This window comes from Montipora foliosa, chromosome 12 (assembly GCF_036669935.1).
Source record: "Montipora foliosa isolate CH-2021 chromosome 12, ASM3666993v2, whole genome shotgun sequence".
Taxonomy (NCBI): Eukaryota; Metazoa; Cnidaria; class Anthozoa; order Scleractinia; family Acroporidae; genus Montipora; species Montipora foliosa.
In genome coordinates this window covers 32,891,049-32,903,548 of record NC_090880.1, presented here as the reverse complement: position 1 = coordinate 32,903,548, position 12,500 = coordinate 32,891,049, and the positions used below count along the sequence as shown (strand labels likewise).

Sequence of the window (12,500 nt, the reverse complement as noted above, 5' to 3'; positions counted from 1 at the left end):
TGGTCCGGGTTCGGATCCTGGCCGGGGACATTGTGTTGTGTTCTTGGGCAAGACACTGTACTCCCACGGTGCCTCTCTCCACCCAGGTGTATAAATGGGTACCAGCAAAATGCTGGGGGTAACCCTGCGATGGACTGGCATCCCATTCAGGGGGGAGTAAAAAAATACTCCTAGTCGCTTCATGCCACAGAAACCGGGATAAGCTCCAGCTCTGCTTGGCCACTTGGCTTGTAAACAGACTTATGGGAGACCGGTAGATTCATTCTGAATCCGGAAGACTCCTGTATAATCCGGGAGAGTTGGCCTTTTCCTTATTAATGGAAAACAGATTTATTACCTGCCAGTACATAGTTTGTTTCTGTCACTGTTGATTTTCTTTCCCTTAGATAAGAAGAGCTTTCAGAAATATCAGGAAAACACTGCCAGAGATGGCAAATGTTCTTATTCTTCTCCTACTCATAATTTGTCTGTTTACATTGCTTGGAACGAAGCTTTTTGGAAAAAGGTAAAATGCCTAATTACTTTTGTATATCAATTTGTTGGTAATGAGATCTTTTTTAAGACGAGCTAAACGCTGATATGTATTACAATCACTTAATTGCCGGTACTACAATTACTTAATTACTACAATCACTTTCAATAGGCCATTTTCAAGATATCAATATTCAGCAGAGGACAAAAACAAAGTTGCAATGAATGTGAAAGATATTAGCATATCATCCACTTTCGTTTATCTTTGTCCTCTCTTTCAAGCTGACGTCACATTTCTTTTGAAATTGAAATTTCCCAACCACGTAACAAAAGAAGTCATTGTTTCAACAGCCAAATAGCTTCTGGTTGGCATATTAATAACAATGGCTGACGTAACGAGAAATATTGCTATAGCTGAGGCATTTCACGTCAGTATAGCCAAGGAGGGTTTTCACCTGAAGCTAATAATCATCCAGCTCCTAAGAATCACTTGTAGCTTATTAAAAGGCCTGGCCAAACGCTCGCAACATTTCAACGCAATATCTTGCAACATTGTTCGGCGATACATGTTGCATACGTTTGGCCACCGTGTTGCGATATGTTGCAACATGTTGGATGATGTTGGATCAAATTTGAAAACGGTCAAATTTTTCGTTCAACATTTTGGATTTTACATGATGTTGTACTCGTTTGGCCACGTTCACGCAACATTGTTGCGCTAGGGCATGCCCGTTGGGTCCATTTCTTGCGCGCCAGGGACACATGAACATTGACATTTTGCGTTGAAAATGATAAAAATGTTGCGTGCGTTTGGCCACCCCCGTTCAACACATGTCTCAACATCATGCAACAATGTTGCAAGATGTTGCGGACGTTTGGCCAGGCCTTTAAGAGGTTAGAACGTCCAGACTAGTAATTACAAGGTCATTAGTTAAACTCCTGATACAAGCACTCAATCAGTCACTGTTAATAAACCGCGCACCGGTGGCTCAGTTGGTTGAGCACCGGGCTGTCATGCAGGAGGTCGTGAGTTCAACTCCGGCCGAACCAAACTCGAGGGGAGAAAGTGCTGCCATCTTCTCGGATAAGGACGATAAACCGTAGGCCCGTCATTGTTCATAATCGTGTGGGACGTAAAAGAACCCACTCACTTGTCGCTAAGAGTAGTTGGTTGGGAGGGTAAGAAAAGGGGCTGCAGTAATTGGCGCAAGCTGTTGTGGCGCTCTATCAGCTTGACTGGCAAAGTTAATAAATAGAGGGCGCGTAATCTAGCCAAGGACGCTTCCCGATTGAATGGAAAATTTTTCGTTCAACATTTTGGATTTTACATGATGTTGTACTCGTTTGGCCACGTTCACGCAACATTGTTGCGCTAGGGCATGCCCGTTAGGTCCACTTCTTGCGCGCCAAGGGCACATGAACACGTTGAAATGGTGCGGGCGTTTGGCCAGGCCTTAAAGAGGTTAGAACGTCCAGACTAGTAATTATAAGGTCATTATTTAAACTCCTGATACCACTGTTAAAAGGAACAGGACATTTTCCCTCAATGAAAGTGGAACAGGACGATCGTATTACTTGCACGCGGAGTCTTTTTTTCTTTCTCATTCTTCAGGGGTGTCTTTCGGAAAATCGCTCTTGTTCACGTTGTTTTTAAAGAAGCCCAAGGAAACTATATACCACTGGAAATCTAATAAAATGTAGTATTTAAAAATGCCTTTAAATATCACGTTTTTTACATCAGAAAGCGAGCGCAAGCGCGCCAACGCGAAACTGACTTTGTCTGCTCAGCAGAATTAATAACCCTTGCGTTAACATGGGCATGAAAACAAACTGGAGATGACAAGCTAACAAAGTGTGTGAGGCTTTTTTCACATTCTAAGATTGTTTCTTGAGAATATCCATTGTAAAGTTGGCCAATATATTTTTTTGGTATGCACGTCACGCACTTCGACGTCACAGCCTTTCTTTCCTCATTACCTTCTGAGTGATATTGTGCAGCTTATTTGGATGTCCTTGTTGACGCAAGGGTTATTAATTCAGCGGAGCAGACAAGGTCAGTTTCACGTTTGAGCACTTATGCTCGCTGTCTGAAATTTAAAAAACGTGAAAGATAAAGGCATTTTCAAATACTACATTTTATTAGCTATCCAGTGATACATAGTTTCCTTGGGTAAGACACCCCTGAAGATTGACAGTAACCTGGATTGGATAGTAACGATTATTAAACCGCTCTTTTCGGGAAAAGAGGAATACCTCTGAAGGTATTCCTTTTTTCTTATAACTTTCCAGTGGAAAAGTCTGCTCCATTTGATTTACCACCGGAAAAACCGGGTTTTCTATTCAAAAGGAAAGCGCCACAAACAGCACAAACTATATACTTATGAATACTAATAAGCATTATCATTGTTCCCGGAAGAGACAAGAACTCATAATTTGCTAGGGCATGTTATTTGTGCATTTCACTCGAGATTCGATTTTTAATTTTTTTTCCGTGATTTCTTTTTTCAGAAAATTAAAGGACATTCATGGCAAGGCGTATTTTACAATTTTTTGGGATGTTTATTTTAGATTGTATGTTCTGACCACAACTGCGAATAACCCAGATGTAATGTGAGTAAGAATCGTAACTACACAACTTTGAGCGATTTTTTTATAACAGATTGTCTGGTTTTCAGTTCAGACAAAAGTTATGGTACACTCTTTAAACTTTATTCATCTAATTGTGTAATTGACTTTTATTAAATTTTCCACCTAGGATATTACGTTTCTAGCTTTCTGATTGGTTCATTCAATCTCGGTTATCAGCTCATATACCGAATGACCTAATATGAAAACTGATTGCGTCAAGTGTTGCCAAGCTCGAAATTGATTGGCTTTAGTTTCTAAGTGTCTAAGCGTTCAGAATTTAATGAAAATTAAAGCCCGGTTTACACTACAGAAATTTTTTGGCACGGCTCGGGTGAAATTGGCACGGGTCCCAAAAAAAAAGGTTAGGCTCGGATAAAATTTGCAGTGTAAACAACCTGTCAGTACCAAATTTCATCCGTACCGAACCAAAATTCTTACCCGTGCTGGGACCTTCGGCTAGGTAGTCCGAGCACGGGTAAAAATGGTACGGGTGTTGAAAAAATAGGCACGGTTCGGATAGAACAAGTAGTGTAAACACTTTAAAGGGCCAAATTTGAGCCTTAATTCATATAGGCTAGCGGTTTTTTTGTGTATATTTCAAGATGGCTGCTCATTCTCCACCAAAATCACGCGGACGTTCTTGATTATAATTGAACTGCGCATGTCTACAAGAAAACTTACCCGGGCCCAAAAATTTTGGCACGGTATTTTTGATAGGGTAAAAATGGTGTAGTGTAAACAAAGTTTGCCGAGCTCTTTTTAGGCACCCGTGCCAATTTCACACGAGCCGTGCCGAAAATTGTCTGTAGTGTAAACCAGGCTTAAATGAATCAATTATTCCATTGGATGTGTTGTTGGATGTGAGACTGGTTGTAGCCAACTCAGCGCTACGCGCCTCGTTGGCTTTTTAACATCTCATATATCAAACGTGCGCTCACGGAATTATTGTTGAATATACTTCTTACAATTTAAATTGCATCCAGCAAAAAGTAAAGATTATTTTACCAATAACATACCTGTGAACTTGGTTGTGTAACAATTATTATCGAGGTGTTAAGCCGAAGATGAAGAAAACGAAGCGGATAATGGCGGTTCAACAAGAGCACATGTTTTTTTATTCTTCAAAACGAGGCTAACCGACGTCATGGTTTACAATGATAGCCAATGTTAAGCAATATTGTTACATCCTCCCCTTTTTTTTTTTTTTTTTTTTTTTTTTTGAGCGAAAATGAACTAAATCAACGCTGCGAGTGTCTCTCAGTCCTTACAAAAGAGTAATAGAAAAAAAAAAAACAACAACAACAAACAAAAAAAACAAAAATGATTAAGTCTTAACATAGTCCTGGAATCTAACTGGTTCTTTGATGACACGGCCCGAGCGAGTACACACAGGTGACGACTGCTTGGTGGTCCTTGCTTCCAGGTGGCTTTTCTGGCCGTTCGCAGCTCTTGTGTTTGGCAATTGAGTATCCTGACCCCGTTGGGGTCCAGGCAGTGGATCTGGTACAGGCGGCGCATCCGCTGCGGGAATGGAAGGGCTCTTCACTAGGTGCTGCCTATTGCGTCTAAAGCTGGAACCGTGTGACTGGACTTCATAGGATCTCTCATCTAGTCGCTTTGTCACGTGACCCTCATCCCAACTGTGTTTACCAAGGACAAATGGTTTCATTCTAACTGTGTCGCCAGCTTTTAAGGCCGGAAGGTCATGGGATGACCGATTGTAGTAATGCTGCTGCCTCTTTTGGTTGAGCTGGAGTTGTTCCCTTTCATAGAGGCTGGGTGGGCTTCTGGGTTCCAGGAGCGATCTGGTGGACGGTAACAAGCTTCTTGTCCTTCTCCCCAAAAGACGCTGTGCCGGGCTACTGGCAACACCTTGAGTTGGTGTGTTCCGGATATTGAGTAGAGCTAGGTACTGGTCTTCTCCTGACTTTGATGTCTTGCGTAACATTCTTTTTGCCGTCTTCACAGCCGATTCAACTTTTCCATTTGCCTGACTGTGGTGCGGTGATATGGTAGTGTGCTCAATGCCCCATGTCTTGGTAAAAGATTTGAATTCACGTGATGTAAATTGGGGGCCATTATCTGTAACCAGTTGTCTAGGAATACCATATCGTGCCAGGTGTGACTTCAATCTTTTGATCACAGTTGATGATTTGGTGTCGGTGAGTGGATCCAATTCCCAGAAGTTGGACTTGTAGCAGACGGTGACGAGGTACTCTTTGTCATTACAGGTGAAAAGGTCTGCCCCAATTTTCTCCCAAGCTCCGTCCGGGATTTCATGAGACATGAGCGTCTCTTTACAAGGTGTTAGTTCATACTCGCGGCATGTCTCACAGGTGCGAATCCAAGCTTTTAATTCCTTGTTCATGCCGGGCCAATAAACATGTTCCCTTGCACGGCGCAGGCAGGCCTCAATTCCTTGGTGTCCACTATGGACATCTTTTTTGACAGCTGTGCGCATTCCCTTTGGTATAACAAGCCGCTCGCCACGAAATATAAGGCCATCAGTGACTGCGAGCTCATCCCTAACACTGAAGTATGGGGTGACAAGGGGTGGTAGCGATTTCTCATCTGCTGGCCAACCTTCCTGTATTACGCGTTTCAGCTGTTGAAGGGAGGTGTCATCGTTGGTGTATTGGCGGATCTCGCAGATCTTCTCTTCAGGCATGAGCAGGTAGGAGAGGGCATTTATGGTCTCGAATTCTTCTTGTCCACAATCAGAGGCTTTTGGCAGGTGAGCCCTGCTGAGCGTGTCGGCCAGGTTACTCATCTCTTTACCATTTAGGTATCGCACTTCAATGTCATATGCCAGGGCGCGCATTAGCATTCCCTGTAGGCGTTTAGGGGCTCTGTCCAAGGGTTTCTTTACGATGCTTGCAAGTGGTTTATGATCTGAGTACACAGTCACAGGGCGGCCAAACGTGTACTGGTGCCACTTTTCTAGGGAAAATACAATTGCGAGCATCTCCTTCTCTATGGTAGCATATCTCATTTCTGCCTCACTCAAAGCGCGGCTGGCGTATGCTAGCGGCTGACCGTCTTGAAGTAGGGCGGCTCCCAGTCCCTGTCCACTAGCGTCACACTGGATCGATAGGTTTTTACTTGGATCGAAGTAGGCTAGCACAGGTGCGTTTGTCAGCAAACGCTTCATCTCTGTAAAGGCTTTCTCGTGTACAGCATCCCACATCCACTCGGAGGTAGGGAGAGCTAGGTCATAGATTGGACGCATCACATCGGCAAGGTTTGGAACAAATTTAGACAGGTAATTTACTGTTCCTCGTAGTCTTTCTACAGATGCTTTGTCTTGAGGAGGAACCATGTTTTGGACTGCTTCCACTTTAGTGGGGTCTGGCTTGAGGCCATCACTGGTTAAGACATGACCCATGAACGGAATCTCGCTGAGACCAAAGCGGCACTTCTCTTTGCTCAAGGTGATACCCTTATCAACACAGCAGGTGAGGAAGGTACGGACACGTGTATTGTGTTCCTCATCTGTTCGACCCCAGATAATCACATCATCAGCGATGCAGCGCACCCCTTCAAGGCCCTCAAGAGCATGATGCAGACGTTTTTGGAAGATTTCGCTGCTGACTTTCAAACCAAATGGGAGACGCAGCCACCGATAACGCCCAAAAGGGGTGGCAAATGTGGTTAACAAACTTGATGCATGATCGAGCTCACAGTGGAGGTACCCAGACTTGAGATCACAAACAGAGAATACTTTCGCCTTGGTAAGTTCTGGAAGTACATTTTCCAGAGTGGGAAGCTGGTAGTGTTCGCGCTTCAGTGCGTCATTTAGAGGTCGGGGATCAATGCAGATACGAATTCCAGCTTTCTTTTCAGCAACAGACATCTGACTCACCCAGTCAGTGGGTTCGTCGACAGGCACAATGATACTCGCGTCCACAAGACGCTGGAGTTCATCTTTGACAACTTGTTTTCTAGATTCAGGCAGGGTGCGTGCACAACGGATTACAGGAGTGGAACCTTCAATCAATGTCAAGTGAACCTTCTTTCCAGGTAGGGTACCAGGGGTGTCCTTAAAAGCCTCAGGAAACTGTTTGAAGTGTTGATTTTCGTGGTTGACAGCATTAACTGCTTTAAACAGGTCATAATGAACACTTATGAGATTCATCTTCTGTGCGGCGGTACCACTGAGGAGAGGTGTGAGGTGGTCTTTAACAATGACGAAGTCCACCTTGTACGTTTTCTTGGTAGCAGGGTTCTTGACTTTCACTTTACACTTGCCAAGAGCGGGCATAGAGGTTTTGTTCCACATCTGAAGATGGACCCTCTCAGGGCGGATAGCATGCTGATCCCTCAGGAAGTGTTTTGGAAGAATACAAACTGTAGCCCCACTGTCGATTTGCATTTTGACAGGTCTTTCGTTTACCTCCATTTCGCAGAAAATAAGCTGGTTTCCAGGACTTACTGAATTCACAAATTCACTTTCGAGAGCTGTTACAGTGCTGATTGTCCCAGTGCTGCTTACGGATGAGTCGGAGGAGTAACCGTCGCCCAGAGAGTTGACACCTTGGTGTTTACATTTCGTTGAAGCTTTAAAATGATTTCTTTCACCGCAGGATGCACAGGTCTTTCCCCAAGCAGGGCACATTTCTTTTTTCATTACATGAAGTTGGAGACAGAATAGACATTTCTTCTTTCCAGAATGCTTATCATCACTCTGGGGAGGCTTCTTGTGCTGGAGTTTGTTTGGGGCTGACTTCTTTGTCTTCTTCGAAATATCCTTGACCTTGTTGATTTCTTCATTCTTCAGAGCCTTCATGTGAAGAGAAGCAGCTTCCATTCCCCGACAGATTTCAATAGCTTTATTAAGAGTCAGATCGTGAGTAGAGAGGAGTTCTTCACGTGTTTTGTCATCCGAGATTCCTAAGAGTAGGCGGTCCATTATTAACAAGTCTCGCATGCAGTCACAGAAACCACAGGTTTTGGCCATATTTCGCAGAACTGAAAGATACTCATCGACTGACTCGCCAGAGGCTTGATCTCTACGGTTAAACTGAAAACGTTCAAAGAATTCCTGTGTTTGGCCAAAAAAGTGCTGATCGTATTTGGCTAGAATATCCGCCATTTTATTTCTGTCCTCACCTTCGGAGAATTTCATGCCGTTGTAAAGTCGCAAAGCTTCTATTCCAATCGTGTGCAGTAAAATAGCGCACTTGTAGTCTTCTGGCTGGCTGTTTAAGCCCGTGATAATACACTAGTAATTATCCCATCGTTGTTTCCAGATTTTCCAGTTATCAGCCCGATCGCCTTCGATCTCTAGAGGTTGCGGAGGAGAAACTTGTGGCCTTCGAAAAGCCGGAGCTGGAGCGAGCGTTCCAGAAGCTTGACCGCTAGAATCAGTCATTATGTTCTTTGTTTTACCGCTGCCATCATGTAACAATTATTATCGAGGTGTTAAGCCGAAGATGAAGAAAACGAAGCGGATAATGGCGGTTCAACAAGAGCACATGTTTTTTTATTCTTCAAAACGAGGCTAACCGACGTCATGGTTTACAATGATAGCCAATGTTAAGCAATATTGTTACAGGTTGAGCTTTAATGGCATGTGCCGCAGTTGTCCAAGTATTTTGTTGATCCACGTTTTGTCTCAATCTTTTTCCACAGGATGCCAGCCTATGACGACAAACCATGGTCTAGTTTGTTTTTCGTTATTTTCATCGTTGTCTGCATGTACATATTCGTCAGCATTTTTCTTGCTGTTGTATACAAGAACTACCGCAAGCATTTAAAGGTGCACATTAAGCCGAACTCAACTTTCTTTTTATGAAACTAAATATTTTAAGCAAGAGCCGATACAACGTAGATTTGATTTTAGTGATGTACTATATTTCGGCTGGCCAAACCAGCCTTCTTCAGGTACAATGAGAGTTTACATTGAATTGCTTCTATGTACACATATATATAGTAAATGGATGTTGACGTAATACTGGAAAAAATGTGATAGAACATGGCAGTTACTACGAATTTGAATTCAAATACTAAGAGTAACGGAAAATAACGGAATTGACTCTAAATAATAAACTGAAATCTAATACGTTTCTTCGCGGATATTAAGACCGTTGGGATCAATTGTCCTGCCTTTTGAAATTAAAAAAGCTTCCCTGGCCTTACGGATCGAGTCTCTGTTAGAAAATATTTTTTCGATAGGAATTAATTGCATGTCCTTAGAGATGTTGTGGGGGGAGGAGAGGTTTCTTTTTGTAACCTGTAATCGCGCACTATACGCCCAGTCAAAATGTTTTTGAGTAGTAGGCAAGCTGGTTATAGTAATAGGCAGCAGAGGCCAAAGGATTTGCATGCCTGGGGGCTCCCGGGGGGCATGCTCGGCCGGAAAATTTTGAAAATATTGGCTTCAAATGGTTGCATCTGGTGCATTTTAGGGTAAACTGAGCCCCTATTTGATATCATTAAGATAACAGTGATAATGAGTCACGCAAGACCTTCAATTTTCAAACTGAAGTTATATTCCGCCAGAGGCATTATTGGAAAAAAGGTTAACTATAGTACAAGCAAGTACTACTCAGCTGTGAAAGTGAGAAAAAATTATAATTTCAATCGATTTCAATTAAACTCTTCAAATCGTTTGAGCAATATATTATCTCAATGCAAAGCTATGCGTTTCCGGGGCTACATACCTGATACCGTGCGAAAAAATTTAGAAATTTGCGGAGTCCCTGCGCCAACGTCACGAGATCGTTTGGATGCCATTTTGTTTGCACTTGCAACAGCCGTGACCGGCAGAAACGGTCGTGTGCGACTCGGGGTTACGTGATGTATTTTTTAGTTACAATTTGAACTAGACGTTTTGAAGGGACCTTATGGCATGAAAAACGATGAAGGCTGGCAGTACGCAGTCGAAACCTAGTGATTAAAGGGACAACATAGTAAGAAAGATGATGCTACTTTATAAGTATAATTTGTAATTTACAGTGAGGAACAACAGCTCGAAACAACCTCGTCCTGAATACAAGTCTGACAAGTGTGAAGTAAGCGGCAGATATTTCGCTGTAGGCGGTCAAATAACCGGCTGCCGGAACATTTTGACTGGGCTTAAGACTTTATCTTGATATTGCGCCATAGTGAAGGCTCAGGGGAAGTTAGCTCTTCAGTCTCCCTTTTTTTATGTTTTGTGCCTCAGAATGAAATTCGTGCATCAGTTTACCGAAAGCGTCGACAACTGAAGCAGGCATTTGATGTGTTGAAAGTTTGGTGTGATGAGAAATGGGTGATCACGGAAAAAAGATGGCAAACACTTCTGAACGAAGTTTGTCCGAAATGGAGTCCGGCAAGAGTTGCTCTATTATGGCATGTCCTTGATGATAACAATGATGGAAAGATAGGTATAAGTGGTTCTTACGTCTTCAACCTTTTTTTATTGTTAATTTTCCAATCTTACTGAACACTTCCCAGATAAATTTTCTTTTGTCCCCACTGTTTTGCAGTTCAATTTTTAAAAAACCGTGTTCGAGTGTATGTGAAATATAGATTGATATGTGGAACAAGACGAAAATTTGTGTTGTGCGTCACGACAAACAGTCTTACAGATTAAGTCGGATTGCCTGAAGAAGATGCATGATGAGTCGAGCAGACTGCCATTTTGTGTATTTCCAAGTTTCTCTTTACTGTCGGATTTAAAATTACCTTGAGGGTATAAATTTTCCAAGTATTTACCTATCCAACCATCGAACGTCGATAGACAACAAAGCGGAGACCACTGCACCTGTAAGTGCGTCCCCAAAACGCTTGCTTGGGAGGTTGAGTTTCCCAGGAAGGTGAGTTGACCCGGATTGGCAGATTTCCCATTCCTTCAGGTACGGTGACCTAAAGGCATCCGGACTTGCATTTTGGGTAAAGGTAAAGGTAAACCTTATTTAACGTCGGTAATTCCTTACCCTCTAAAGCGAGGGTATTCTCCCAGGAAGCCGACGGTGCGCTCCTTTTACTCCCCCCCCCCCCCCCGAAGGTTGGGCACCTACCTACCCCCTCCCCTCCCCCCTAATCTTCCTGTAAACAGGCTTCGACAGTGACGCGAAGTCATTCATTTGAATTTTCCAATTTGCAAAATGTTTTAAATGTCAATTTTTAGGTAAAAAAGACTTCCTAATGGTAGCCGACGTACTCAACGTCAAAGTAATTGAAGTCAAGGACCAAGTCAATCTTTTTGAAAAGTTTATGCCGCGAATCTACAATTCACGAATAAGTGCCAAGATCAGAGTTTTTGTGTGTCACAAGTAAGTTAACAAGGTTATTCCGTTATATAAAAGAGCGATGTTGTACTCATTGTCCAAAGGAATTTCACCGTTTTTCTTCAAATTAAATCTCGCTTGAATTCTCAGCCAATCCGAGGCATAAAAGTAATTATTTAACCGTTCAGCGCCTGCCGCACGGGTTTGTTTGTTTCTATTGTGTTTTGGATTAAACTTATAACTTTGACATAATAGATCCAGCATTAATTAAAAAAACCTCTCTAATAAAAGGTTTTGGCCTCCACGATTCAACGAAGAGACAAGACTTTAAATGCTGAAAACATTCTAATTCGTTCAACTTGTTCTCTTACTTTCAGGTATTTCATGTATTTTTTCGACTTGGTGATTTTTGCCAACGCTATTTTTATCGCACTGGAACAAAATGACGCAGAAGTTTTTTTCTTGGCAATTTTTAACCTGGAAATTGCATTAAAGTTGTACACTTATGGATTCAAGGAATTCTTCTCCAGTTACTGGAACATGTAAACATGAACTTCTTTTTTTTATTATTTTCTTCTGTTGTTAGTATTTCCACCATTTCCTGATCATTTCTCTTTCTAATTACATTTTCAGATTTGATTTTCTAGTCATAACTTCTGCAACATTAGCTCTGATTATTGAGACTTCATATGAATCGTGTAAGTCAAAAGAATATTTATCGCAGTACTATATACGCAGCTTTGATTTCAGTTTTGCTGTCATTGCAGCCTTGCCTTGACGTCTCTTAGAGTCCCGGCGAATATTCTTAAAAAACTCTTATGCGTGTTCATGAATTTGGCAAGGAAGGGGCTCATAAAGGACGGATTTGCGAATAATTTAAGTGACTGAGCTTACAGTTGAAGTCTTTTGTAAACTTTGGAACAAGATTATGGAACAAAACTCTTCATCCTGACTGGCGCGCGCTTACAGAAAAGCATTCAAAAAAGTGAATTAGGAAATTTCTGCTTACAGTACTCGGAGTTAAGGATGCTTATGTTGATGCCTACTGATTGATAACAAAACTGAATAATCATTAGTACTGTACCATATATTGCTGTTTTATTCTATTCTATTTATTTATTTATTTATTCTTTTTTTGTTAATTTCTTTTTTTAATTCACTCTATTTAATATTAGTATAAATACACAG

At 42.0% G+C, this 12,500-nt stretch overlaps 1 protein-coding gene across 5 annotated transcripts in view; it reads left to right on the top strand.

Moving 5' to 3' along the window:
* LOC137978974 (two pore calcium channel protein 1-like) overlaps window positions 1-12,500 on the top strand; it is a 30,567-nt gene that overhangs the window by 12,712 nt on the left and 5,355 nt on the right. For all 5 annotated transcript variants that reach the window (XM_068826110.1, XM_068826107.1, XM_068826111.1 and 2 more), the window contains 7 exons: window positions 387-505; window positions 2,980-3,081; window positions 8,731-8,857; window positions 10,265-10,466; window positions 11,213-11,357; window positions 11,690-11,854; window positions 11,946-12,010. In XM_068826110.1, the coding sequence (XP_068682211.1) occupies window positions 387-505; window positions 2,980-3,081; window positions 8,731-8,857; window positions 10,265-10,466; window positions 11,213-11,357; window positions 11,690-11,854; window positions 11,946-12,010 (925 nt within the window). The remainder of the gene's footprint in view (window positions 1-386; window positions 506-2,979; window positions 3,082-8,730; window positions 8,858-10,264; window positions 10,467-11,212; window positions 11,358-11,689; window positions 11,855-11,945; window positions 12,011-12,500) is intronic.